Below are 13,392 nucleotides of genomic sequence, written 5' to 3'. Positions count from 1 at the left end.
TGGCAATACCTCCACCCCGCATAAAGCACCAAAAATACTTTCCACTTCTCTCAACGCCAAAGAGCAGAGATCATCATAGCACCAAACATCTAATGGATACTTTTTGGGAGATGCTCAGCCAGGCTTAACACAGGGTGGACACTGAAACCAGCAGGAAGGAAGTAGGAATAACAAAAGATACCTAAGTTAACTCTGAGTCCTATTTCTCTCAATAGAGTCCTGCTAAACAATCCCAAGCACCTCCTGAGTGCTCACAAGGTGCTAAGCAGACTCTGGTTCCTCACCACCTCTCCATGACCACTGGAGACGCAGAGGCTGGCCACCGAGCTATCGCTCTGCTCTTCCCAGAGGCTGACAGGGTAACCTTAACACCAATGGAAAAGGAACATGCATTTCTTAAATTTAGGGCTGAAAGCCTAGTTTGAAAACAGATGAGCAGCAAGAAATACAAAAACACAAACTCGTACTTCATGTGCATAGAGCAGGGCTATTCCACTGGGGAAAATGCATCTCATTGCCAACTTAAAGCTACTGCAGTTCTGAGATTGCCCAGGAAAACACTTCTGACTTGACTCATTTCATTTTGCTGGGAATGCACCGATTAACGTTAAGAATAAGGTAATGTACATTTTATACCATTCTCTTGGAGACTAAAAATGATTTAGTTCCCCAGGAAAGCAGTCCTGCACCTCACCGTGACTACATCATGGTAAAGAAACGGTTTTGAGAGGTCAGTGCATGCGATCCGCACTTCCAGTGTCTACAATTCTTTGAAGGTCCTGAATATAAAAGGGTTTTAAGCCACAGTTGACTTAAAACCCCTTTACACACAAGGAGCTCCTCTTAGAAGCAACCTTTGCTCTAACAATCATGCTGAGAATCGCATCGCTTACAAGCAAAATATTATCTGAACATTTCACACTCAAAATACTTCAATAAAACACCCACACAGTGACAAGAATGAGACTTTAATCAGTTTTAAGTGGAGTTTTAACACTAAGAGATAAAGGGTTGTTAAACACAATAACAAACGGACATCTGATTTGTATGAGGCATTATCCTGTACATGTCATACTTTGTTTTTGTGTATTCTCAGTGCATAGCATTACACACAGAGCCACTGTTGCACAGCACAATAGTATTTGAAGAGGCTGAATCAGAGTAAGGCTGCTTAACAGACTGATTTTTTTCTTTTAGTATCTATATATATATATGCTATATGAAAACAGACTGAAAATTTGAACCGGCAGAGAAAGGCAGCTCTGCCAAACACTGCAGTTGGAGCCCCTTTTAGTGCACAGTTCCACCCCATCCATCTGCATGCATGACACTTTCTAACAGTATTTAAAAGGTAAACGAGGCACTTCGTGGCAACCACAGGCATCGTTAACATATTGCACACATTTGCTATGACTAAACATGGAACTTGCACACTAGCATCCTATTTTTCTTTTTCTTTGAAAGCTGAAACATCTGATGCTGCATGTAAACTCCAGTTTACCATGTGTGCCACAGGAATGAATCCGGATGCTATTCATACAACCGCCCTTTAATAGCTGTGGCAAATATTTTGAGTGGGGCTACCAATGACCAGGGATGCTACAGGGCCTAACAGTAAGCTCTTACAGAAGTGATGCCTTCAAGTAGTTTCAGACATGTAAGCTGTTGCACATCCAAAAGTTTAAGCATACAGTCCAGAAACTCAAGGAGAGATTACCTACAGAATGCGTTTCAAGCTAATTATGAATACTGTCATAAATAAAGTTTTAATAAGGACTCAAAAACCTTTCAGTCATAGTAATTCTTGTCAACTTCTATGGGGGTGGTAACTGAAATAAAGTATAGGAGAGTATGTATAATATATATTTATATATATAATATATATATATAATGCCATTTTTCCATTTCCAATGACTACACCATAAAATGTAAGCAAGGCTTCTCAAAACATCGAAACATTCAAAATCAAAACCCTCATTCCAACCTTCACATTCCAAAGGAAAAATAACAGTGCAAAAGCCCATCGTGTCATTATTTCCAATCCAGCTCTCAGTGTTACATACTGGAATCACACCAATCCAATTTTGTTATCATGAGCTCAAGAGTGGGACACACAAGTGTCAATATCCGAGTACTTTTAAAGCATGAACAGGTTTGTTTATTAGCCAACGCAACTTTTTTCAACTGTTAAAAACAAAGTGAAACATGATTGAAAGGGTAATAATTAAATGTCATGTCCCAAGGTAACCACCTCCTGCTCGTCAAAAACAATGAGAATAATAAGCACTGGAACCAGCAATTTTGATCCAGTAAGATACCATAGTCTAATTAGACCTCTAAGTCAGAAGATACCGATCAGTTTTGTTAGAATCATGAATCTGATGAGCAAAGTTGACCAACAGATACCAAAAAAGCACTTTATACCTTCCTTTACCCAAGAGTGAGTCCTGCCTTGTCACATTCAAATTCTTACCATTAATGCTGCTGTACAGGGCCCTTATGGATTCCATACACGGTTGTCATCTAGGCGAGAACACAGCTAATGAACTTTGACATCAGCACCAGTAATTTAATTGAAAAGGTATAAATTTGGGGACAGCAATTCATGACATACTTTAGAGTGAACGATTTTTGTCAGCTTCTTCACATTTATATTACAACAGTAGTTGTACTCTGTTAAGTCATCTGCAGTCTGGGCATGTCAATTTTATACTGAAAGTAAATCTCAAGCCCTACTCCTGGCTACATCCCTATGAACAAATAATACAACACTGCCAGCTTAGAAATCTAATTTGTTTTGATTTGTGCTTTTTAATGGCAATCAATGTAGTTGACTTGTGTTTTTTTAATGACAAACAATATATTTGGGGCAAGTTCTGCTTTTCAAAATATGTGTATTCATGTATGTGCAGTGTTGAGAATTCACGGCAACACTAGTCTCCTCTGTAATGTCTTTTTTTTAAAAACATCGTAAGTACTGAGTATTCAAGTAAAATTCCCCAACAGTTAATGACATTTTTAGAAAAGTGTGCAAAACTGCAAAACTCATTGTAATAGAATGTGTAAGGTCAAAGGGGTGGAACAGCTGACTGAGGTTTGATTGAATAAATGCATCATAAATCTTAAAAACAAACACTAACCTGAAGAATCTCCAATTGAAATTTCCTGTGCACCACTACAAAATATTTTATATTAATGAGAAAATAGCTTGCAAGGCAGCACATGAAGTATTCACAGCAGGAATATGATTGAAAAACTAATAACATAAATGTAAGGTGTTGACTGATGTATGTACTAATAGCATCTGACTTTTAGCACTGGCCTTGATTACACAGGAGATGGAGCAGCCATTACAATTCAGAAAAAGAACAATTAATAAATCATTGTCAAATTTTCTAACAATTTGTTTCAAGCCCATATTTTAGTTGATAGCCTCCACATTTGTATGGTTAAGTCATTGTTGCTGTGTTTCCTTTCTGTGACCCCAATAATTTTTCTCCCTTCATTTGTGGGTCTTTAGGATGTTGTAAAGGTTCATTCCTGTACCCCTATACAGAATCACTCCTTCTAGCTGCCTTTTCTAGCACCATTACACTTAAAAAAATAAAATGCACAAACAACAAGCAGTGACAGCGGCGACTCTTCAATTGTCCAGGATGAATTACGGTAGCATGCTAAAGAAAGGTGCATGTAAATAGCCGGATATGGTACACAGGCCAAGCTCCAGCAGACTATATTCCTTTCTGAGCATTACTTTCCATCCCCCATCCAAAATACATGCATTAGAATGTAGTAAAACCTTCTAGAAACATCTCTCAGCCAACTGCAGACTTTTCTGTTGCCACATAAGTGCAAAAAAAGGGGCAGGATGTGAACCTGTATAATCGTGTTTTTTCAAAACTTCGTTTGGTGACAGAACACAAAAGGAAAAATTCCTACGTATACACATTAAGTCTGTCTCCACTTTTATAAAACTGGAATAAAATGGGAAAGTGCCATCTTTATAGTTCCTAATTGAAGTTTTAATGTCCTTTTGACACAAAAAGGTATATACATATCAGAGCTACGTAACCTTTTTTATTCAACTGGACAAGTGTCAAACCCTGTAGATTTATAGGGCAAAACAAGATTGGTCAGGAAAGAATTGTTCCTATAATTGGTAATCTGACACTATGTCCTATTGCCATTTAAAAAGGTCCTTTTTTCAGTTTATTCAAGTTTGTCACTCTTCATGGTTTGTTTTTTTTTTTTTTATCTCCGATAAAAAAAATATTCAGACTTTTGTAATCTGCGTATGCTGATCTTCATCAAAAGGTTCATTCTCTGGATCAGAGTCAGTGGTGTCAGAGTATCTATAATGATCAGGTTCATTGTCACTAACATCTGGTGTTACAGAAGTTGAACTGCTAGCCTCTGGATTTGATGGCTCTTCTACTGTTTTTGTGAAAAATAGCTTCACCTGGGAAAGGAAAAAACAACAATTTAAAAAGGGAACCTGAACTTTAACAGAGCACAGGTAACAAGTGAAATTTGGAACAGCATGGCTCCTGTCACTACACTGAATCACACAAGTGCTCCTCTCCCTAATCTGGAAACAAAGAAAGAACAATCTCTTAGAATGGTAGCCAGCCTCCCAGTACCACTCCTAACAAAATAAAGAACAACTGGCAATACAGCAGTTTTTTTTCAAGCCCAGCTGGAAGAGTTCTGCACCAACTATTTGTGCTCTTGAGTTATAGCAGCTGGACATACCACTGCAGTGGGCCATGCCACACTAAGCTTTTTGTCCTACCTTCTGGACCTTTGATAGCACAAAGATTTTAATAAGAGTGCACAGGAATGAATAAAATACTTTTTCAACACTATAACCAGTGACTTTTTTTAGTTAAAGTCTGATCCACGCAGCATTCAGGTAACTATGATCATTACCTTCAAATAAGTACTACTTATATTTTATAAGCAAGCCAGACAACATCAGATTTCTTTAAAATGCTCTTCTCATTTTGCAACAGTGTTGGCAATGGTTCACACTCCTCAAAGCTAAACTCAGGTTGGGTTATAAAGTATTCTCATGAAGCGGGCACCTCTGTAAATCAACTCAGGAACTACATGTAGCTAATGACAATGCAGCAGGTACAGGAAAGACTGCTGCCTGGGTCTCTGGGTTTCTTACTACTCATCTCTAACAGGTTAAATAAATACCTAAAAAAAAAAAAAGGCAGCATTTTCTCCCAGTCTCTCACCAGCTATGCACAAAAAACTTATACCTTCTATTGACTTCCTTGAAAATTAGATAAATTTTAAAACCTAGAACTTTTGCAAAATAGTGGCAAACCCACACATTACATTTCTACAGACAGCAGTTTAAAACGGTTCCTCCATAAGGCAAGACAAACAAATGAGACAACTTCATGCAGCTTTTCAGCTTTGTTTACATTAAATATATACTGACCTTGAAGTTTGGAGAGAAATATCTGTTGGCTTTGTCTTTATTTGCTTTGTCTAGATCATTTTTTGTTAATGTAAGGATTAAATATTCCTTATCATTATCTGAGCGCTCTGTACTGAAAATACCATCAAGTTCCTGATCTGCAACTAGACTTCCATTTTCTACTTTGTCTGAATTTTCATCCAGTCCTATGAAGAATGTATTTACCCAAAAGTGAAACATTTTGTCCTAGGGAAGGAAAAACACAAAAAACAAGCTTGCTTTAATATTCTCCAGCAGCATATTAATTTGACTAATATCATCAACTGGTCAAAAACAAATCAGTAATATCAAACGAAACTTGTTTGGACAACAGTACATCATTGGTTACATTGCATGCAAAGACATTTTCACCAGTTCTCCTAGACAATATGCAAAACTCTGCATTAAACTAAATGTTAACCAATTCAGCTTTTAGAAGTGACTCCTTATAAAAGGCAGTTTTAAAAACAATCATACCTACAAAAAAAAAAGCAGATGATAATTAAACAAGTGTTAAATCTCCAATCACAAGGCACAAAGACATTTTCTTGCTCATACTTTGGCCAAGATATAGCCAAGCTTAATAGTCAACCTGTGCAAACCAGCATAGGTGAGTAACATCAATAGAGAACAACCTATTCCACCACCAGCTTCCTTCATAACTATATTTTTCTTTATTTTTATATAGAATAGTTGAGATTGAGCAAAGACACCCTACAATACAGAGCTCCTACAGTGTATTCATTATGGCTTTATGGAGATGGTTTGTAACAGTCAGATGCTTGCTGCCCAGTGCTAAGAGCAGTAAGACTCTGAAAGGGGCTGTTCTTCTACACAAAAGGAAATCTTTAATTAGAAGATTAGGTATTGACAGTGTAAGTGTATTGTCCTTAAGCAGAACTTGATAGAGGACCATCAACAGTTATCTGGAAAGGCACATGTTAGATTATCCACTGTAACACTGCAACAGGTATCTATGTACAAAGAGGCAAAATACAAATGTACCAGTGATTTTAAAAAGGCACTGGAGAACTAACTAGCTGATACCAGCCAGTACGTTATATCCATCGTTATGACCAGCAGGGCTGTTGTGCCTGTCTCCGTATATGCTACAGAACCTGCAGAAATGTTCTGCTCTGGGCTAGACAACCCCTGAAAATACATCCAGGAACTTCACCTTTACACTCTCAGCTGTAGGATAGCTCTGAATGCTCTTGTACTACTTTTGTCAGTCAAATGTAGATGTTTCCACAATCAGATACCATTAATAGGCTGGTTCTGACTAGCACAGTAAGCACTTCTCTATGTGAAGCCCTGAGCTACGTTTAGTTCCTCTTCACAAATGGAACCTTCTATTTTACTCTGCTTTGAATTTTAAGGCAAAAGATCCAAAATGCAAATAGCCAGCCTTCCCACAATAGCCAAAATTTCTGCACTTCTGTTAAAGGTGGTGGGACATGAGTAGGGGACGGGAAAAAAAAAAGAGATAGCACATACCAGAATCTAAAGTATTTTTGATGGTATACAGGAATAGAACAAGAAGCAATTCTTTCTAAGCTACTTCACATGTTTAGTTTACTGGAGAGATCTAATTCTGATTTCTTACAGGAAAACTGAGGTCCTGTCCAGTCTTCCCTGCTAAACACCTTTGCTGGAAAGTGGAGGGGCATCAGAGGTGACACAGAAGGGATTCTAGTGCACATCATATGAGCATGCTTCCCAGATGAAAGCAACTGGGCACCAGCAAATCATCACATCTTCCTGGGGCACTGGGAAGAGCTGCTGCTTTTCCTATACTCTTCTTCCTCACAAACTAATAAAAACGTGTAAGCGCACAAACACTGGGAATTCAAAGGTGTCTGATGAAACAACTATCTGCCTTCCCCACCGAAGTCCAGTAGTCCCATTTTCAGTACTTTAGGGTAAGACATACAAAAAAAGTTTCCAGCTAGTAAGTGCTTCTATAAGGCACCTATGAGATACCCCAAACCTTTAAGGAAGTGAAGGGGGAAAGGTAAAAGTTGAGTATGTCAGCCAGAAACACTTGTAGTTAAGCAATTATCCACTTTGACACACCATTACCTAATCTACCAGACTAACATGCTATGATTACAGTTGTCTTGGGAGGCTGATAGATGTTTGCCACTAACACCAAGTCCCTTCCAGTCATGTCATCATCTATTATGAAGTCTTGTTGGAGCCCATCCATTCGACACAGCAATCAGCAGGTTCTTGACAGGCCCAACCTGTTCAGACACTTAGCACCCTCTTCTTCACTAATGCCACCTCATATACAGTCTTAAAAACATCCACCCTGGGATCTGGAAGTAGAAGACGAATGTCCTGGGAAACAGGGTTTGTACTCCTCACAATGCCTGATGAAGAAAGTGGCAGTAGGCAAAATCCTCATGAAGTCTTCAGGATATGGATTGGTCCATATTCCTCCTGGGTTCTGAAGATGAATCCCCCAGAAGATACATAGCCATCCAAGGAGATGACCACTCCTGCTCAAACCAAAAGACCAGTTCAGGTCAAAACAGAAAGATCAAGGACATCAGCCCTCCAGCTGCAAAACAGGAAGGATTGGAAGTCCAGGTTCTGTGATACAAAGTAGGAGAAGACAAGCCTGTGGCTGATGTTTCCAGCAGCTCTGTAAGCAATGGACATACCACCTGCAGCCTCATTTCTGATGAAGAGGTTGTAACTCCAGAGAAGATACAAAGAAAGTGCATTTCCACGCCCTGACCAGAGTTAAAGGAGATCCCACCTCTTGTAGGTGGGTGATGGTAGTACTGGCATCATCCTTCAGAACCACACTGCAAAAGCAGCAATGTACTTCAGTGCTGGTCCTCAATGCTGCACCACCCTTCCAGCGAGGTCAGCAGAGGAGAGGATGAAGCTGATGACACTGCAGCCGATGAATGGAAAAAAATAGAAAATGGCTTATACCTACAGCGCTGAAGCAGCTTTGGAGGAAAACAGTGCCAAAGCAAACAAGGTCACTGGATGCAAACAAATGCTGGCAGAGGCAGAAGGCATGGTCTTGTCATGTCTCAATTTTAAGCTTGATCAGGTGGAGCAGAACCAGAAAAAATTATTTGGTATATAAAAGCCAACCTGAACAAGCAACTACAGGGACTCAGCCCTACTGATACAGCCTGGAGAAGACAAGACAAACTTCTCAACAGGTATCTTTTACTTTGTCTCCTTTGGGTAAATTTGCAGAGGTCTTCAGGGGCAGAAACGAAACTATAACTTCACTGAGCTGGTTATTTATCTTTTTCTCTCCCTCCAGCTTTTTAAACCATCAAGTTATTCTCCTTCCTTCCCTGCCACACTAACTAAATTAGCTTAATAAAATAAGTTCATGGGTAGAACATTGCATAGCCATTCAAACTGAGGGAAGACTTGATCAAGCATTTGGGAATTAGCTCTTAAGGCTGATAACTGCCACCGTTTCACTGGAAAGCAAAACCCATTACTCAAAGTGAGGATTCAGTCAGCTTCAGCTAAAGTGGCAAGCTCCAAGATATTTCATAAAAGACCATGAAGAAAATTGACATAGTATGGACCAAAGAGAGGGATTTTAAAAAAATAAAGCATGAACAGAACTTGGGCTTTATATACCAAATGCAAGTATCAGAACAAGTGCTCACAGGAATACTATTTAAAAAGGAGGCTTCTGAAAAAGAGTATTAGCTAGTTGTTTTGTTGTTGTTTTTGTGTGTTGTTGTGTGGGTTTTGTTTTTTTTTTTTTAAATGTATTTTGCTTCACTTCTAGTTACATCACAGGAATTTGCCTTAAAAATCACAGATATATTTCTTCCCATAACTAAGTATGCATCATAAAATCTACAATGCAGTATCAGACACCTGGGTCAAAAGCTGATTTAATCACAATATTCTGACATACAATACTCTGACATGTAATACATATAACCCCTAACTTCCTTGTGTAGTTTCTCAGTTCTCAAGCTGAAAGAAAAATATGCCTCACTCTAGAGTTGATATTTGCCTGTAACTGCAGACTGAGATCCAAACCCCAGATCATTTAAGCCATCATCCAGGGTTCCCATATCCTCATGGGAGTTTCATTTTGCAGAGACACCAACAGGCACTTAATCACTTCGCAGCAACAGATAAGGATTTTGGAGATGCTATCCAGCAATCAGAAGATAGAGAACATGTTTCAAGCTGTTCCAGGCCAGCACTATGATGGAACCAATGAAACTTGTACCATTTTCAGACCATCTGTTGTCTTCCGACATTTTCAGAGAGTTCATTCTTCAATGTTTCCTAAGAGCAATTGCCCAAAGTTTTTTTTAACCACAGAATCACAGAATGGTTTGCGCTGGAAGGGACCATAAAGATCATCTAATTCCATCTAATCGAGCTGTCGACTGCAAATCTTTGAGTGCGACCATCCAGCCAATTCCTCACCCACCGCGTGGTCCGTCGATCAGATCCATGGCTCTCCAATGTAGGGACAAGGATATCACTGGGATAGTGTCAATGTTCTGCACAAATCCAGGTAGATGGTGTCAGTTGCTCTTCCCCTATTCACCAATTCTGTAACCCCACTGTAGAAGGCTATCGGATTTGCCAGGCACGATTTGCCTGTAGTGAAGTCATACTGGCTGTCATCAATCACCTCCTTATTTTCCATGTGCCTTAGCAGAGATTCCAGGAGGATCTGCTCCATGATCTTGCCAGGCACAGAGGTGAGACTGACTGGTCTGTAGTTCCACAGGTCTTCCTTTGTTCCCTTTTTAAAAATGGGGGTTGCGTTTCCCCTCTTCCAGTCAGTGAGAACTTCATCAGACCACCATGACTTCTCAAATATGATGGACAGTGGTGTAACAACTACATCCACCAGTTCCCTCAGGAACCATGGATGCATCACATCAGGTCCCATGGACCTGTGCACCTTCAGGTTCCTTAGATGGTCTCAAACCTAACCTTCTCCTGCAACAGGCAATTCATCATCATTCTCCCAGTGCCTGCCTTTGCCTTCTGGGGCCTGGGCCATCTGGCTGGAGCTCTTGCCGGTGAAGACAGAGGCAAAAAAAGTCACTGAGTACCTTAGCCTTCTCTATCCCAGGTAACTAGATCTCCTGTTTTGTTCCAGAGAGGGCTCACAATTTTCCAATCTTCCTTTTATCACTGATGTACCTATAGAAGCCTTTCTTGTTGTGCCTGATGTCCCTGGCCGAATTTAATTCTAATAGGGCTTTGGCTTTCCTAACCTGATCCCTGGCTGCTCATACAATGTCTCTGTATCCTTCCCAGGCTATCTGTCCTTGCTTCCACCTTCTGCAGGCCTCCTTTTCTCTTTGAGTTTGGACGGGAGCTTCTTGTTCATCCATGCAGGCCTCCTGGCATATTTGCCTGACTTCCTCTGTTGGGATGCATCACTCCTGAGCTTGCTGGAGGTGGCTCTCAAATATTAAAGCAGCTTTTTTGGGCTCCTCTTCCTCCCACGGTTTTTTTCAGGTGGCCTGTAGCAGACCCCCACTATGATGTTCCCTGTCCTTGCCCTCCCTGTAATCCTGACCCATCAGCTCTCTGTCAGCTCCTCATCCATCCCCAGACAGAGCCCAAGGCACTGCAACCACTCACTGACAGGATGATGTCCCCTCCTCACCTCCCCTGCCTGTCTTTCCTAAAGAGTCTGTATCCTTCCATGCTAACATTCCAAGTATAGGGGCCATCCCACCACATCACCATAATGCCAGTGAAGTCACAGCCCTGCAGGCATAAATACATCTCTAACTCCTCTTGTTTATTCCCCATGCTATGCGCGTTAGCATAGAGACATTTAAGTTTGGCTCCTGATAAAGCTGACTTACTGGCTGGAATTCCTTTGTGCTGCTCTTCAGGGGTTCTCCTGCTGACCCATGATCCTTCTCCAGGCTCTGGGCATCTATCGCTGACTCCAGCATCAAACTGGGAGGAACAGGATGGATTGAAGTTCCCCCCGCCCAGCAACTCCAGTTTAAAGCCCTCTTCACCAACTTGGCAATCCTATGACTGAAAACGCTCTTCCCCTTCTCTGACAGGTGGACCCCAGCAGACCAGGTTTCTCAACGCAAGTCCCACGGCCTAGGCAGACGAACCCGTATGTGGCACCAGTCCTGTAACCATCTGTTGATTTGCCACATTCGACTGGCCCTTTCAATCCCCTCCCCTTTGACTGGGAGGACTGATGAAAAAACTATCTGCACTCCTGATTCCCTAACTGCTGCTCCCAGGGCTCTGTAATCCCTCTTGGTACCCCTCAGAGTGCTCCTTACTGCATCACCGGTGCCCGCATGAAACAGCGGCAGCAAATAGTTCTCAGGCTGTAGGAGGCTTGGCAGTCTCTTGGTGACATCCCTGATACAAGCCCCCTGTAAGCAGCAGACTTCTTTGAAGAGTGGGTCAAGCTGGCAGATGGGCACTTTCGTACCCCTCAGAAGAGAGTTGCCTACTACTATCACCTGCTGCCTCTTCTTAGTTGCTCTGGTTGTCCCGCAGGGAGCAGATAGTGCAGCCTTACTCAGCCACAACGCCCCCACACGGACCAGACTTCGCATCTCCACTCAACAGACAAATGGCATGGCCAGCATCTAAAACAATGTTCTCACCACCGCTTACATTAGATTCAGGTTATAAACCAGTAATAACTTACAAAAACAAACAAAAAAAAGAAACCATGTCACTATTTCCCTTCCATCAATAAGGGAAGGGCTCCTAAAAAGGTCTCCTTTACCCCAAGGCTCCACAGGCAGGAAGACTAAGATCCTCTGTGTTATTTTTAAACATTCTCTTTGAACCAAATGGTATACAGATACTTTGAAATCCTTTAAAATTATCATGTCAACATCAATAACTGGAAACAAAAGGTTTCAGACAGGTACGTGGAAGCAAACCTTGACAGGCTACATCAGCAGCTTGAGATGGAAAAAGAGCCAAGCTATAGGTCAAGGGAACAAAACACACTCAAAAAAAAACAATTACTAACTTCTACCTATCAAAAATTCATACATAATAATTGTACTCAAGTCTTATACCATTTTTTTTCTCATATTAGCAAGCATACAGAATGAAAGGAAGTAACTACATCACTCTAAAAAAAAAATGGTCCAAAAATACAGAAAACAACTTTATTAAACAAGAAAAGACCAAAAGTTTTGAACTTACTAGCTGATGACAGGTAGTAGAGATTGTGAAAGAGCTGAAACAGGGCAACTCGTTCAAAGCAGTCACCCTCTTACCAAGATCTTCTCAGCAACACCAATAATCCTTTAGCTAAGGTCATCTCAGCAGACAATGAATTTGCTTAAGTTTTGCCGTTAAAAAAAGACAGGAAATATGACTGATTTAAATTTTACATTAAGCACTTAGCATTGCACCATCAAAGTCGCATGGCCACTCAAGCTTGTTTTGTTTCATGCTGAGTAATTTTCTCCAAGAAGAGCTTTATCAAAGTTGAGGAGCACTCTCCATACTAGAGCAATCTGCAGATAATGCTAGTGTTCTTTAGAGGACTATGAAATTTGGAAGTACACGAGTTGACCAGAATGCTTAAGCTGACAGGAGTTGTATCAAACACCAAGACAGACCAAGCAGGAGGGCATAAAATACTCTATCTCCAGAGATGAGATACAGCCATTCTCCAGCCCAAGGTCCAGAATGGATCAAGAATTATGTAGTTAAATTTATGTCATTGGTTTCTTGATTAGGTTTGCTATGGAAAGCTAAAATGCTGACTGGTAGATATGTGATGACTTTAAATGTGTGCAAGAAAACTTGTTTAGCAACTACCTATAAATCTGCTAAGAAAAAACCTTGCAAGAAAAAGAACCAGTGATGGGCAACAGACTTGTAATTACAGCTTCCATAAACATGTCTGAGTAAGCCAGAATCTTTGAAAGATACAA

The 13,392-nt window shown here is 40.6% G+C and overlaps 1 protein-coding gene across 1 annotated transcript in view; it reads right to left on the bottom strand.

Annotated features, from left to right (window-relative positions):
- Positions 1-951: 951 nt before the first annotated feature.
- PTEN (phosphatase and tensin homolog) overlaps positions 952-13,392 on the bottom strand; it is a 49,217-nt gene continuing 36,776 nt past the window's right edge. Inside the window, exons 8-9 of the mRNA XM_083844525.1 lie at positions 5,453-5,677; positions 952-4,459 (exon numbers count right to left, since the gene is read on the bottom strand). Coding sequence (XP_083700651.1) covers positions 4,274-4,459; positions 5,453-5,677 — 411 coding nt within the window. The 3' untranslated portion in view covers positions 952-4,273. The remainder of the gene's footprint in view (positions 4,460-5,452; positions 5,678-13,392) is intronic.

Source organism: Anser anser (assembly GCF_964211835.1).
Source record: "Anser anser genome assembly, chromosome: 7".
Taxonomy (NCBI): domain Eukaryota; kingdom Metazoa; phylum Chordata; class Aves; order Anseriformes; family Anatidae; genus Anser; species Anser anser.
This window is presented reverse-complemented; position numbering and strand designations above follow the sequence as displayed.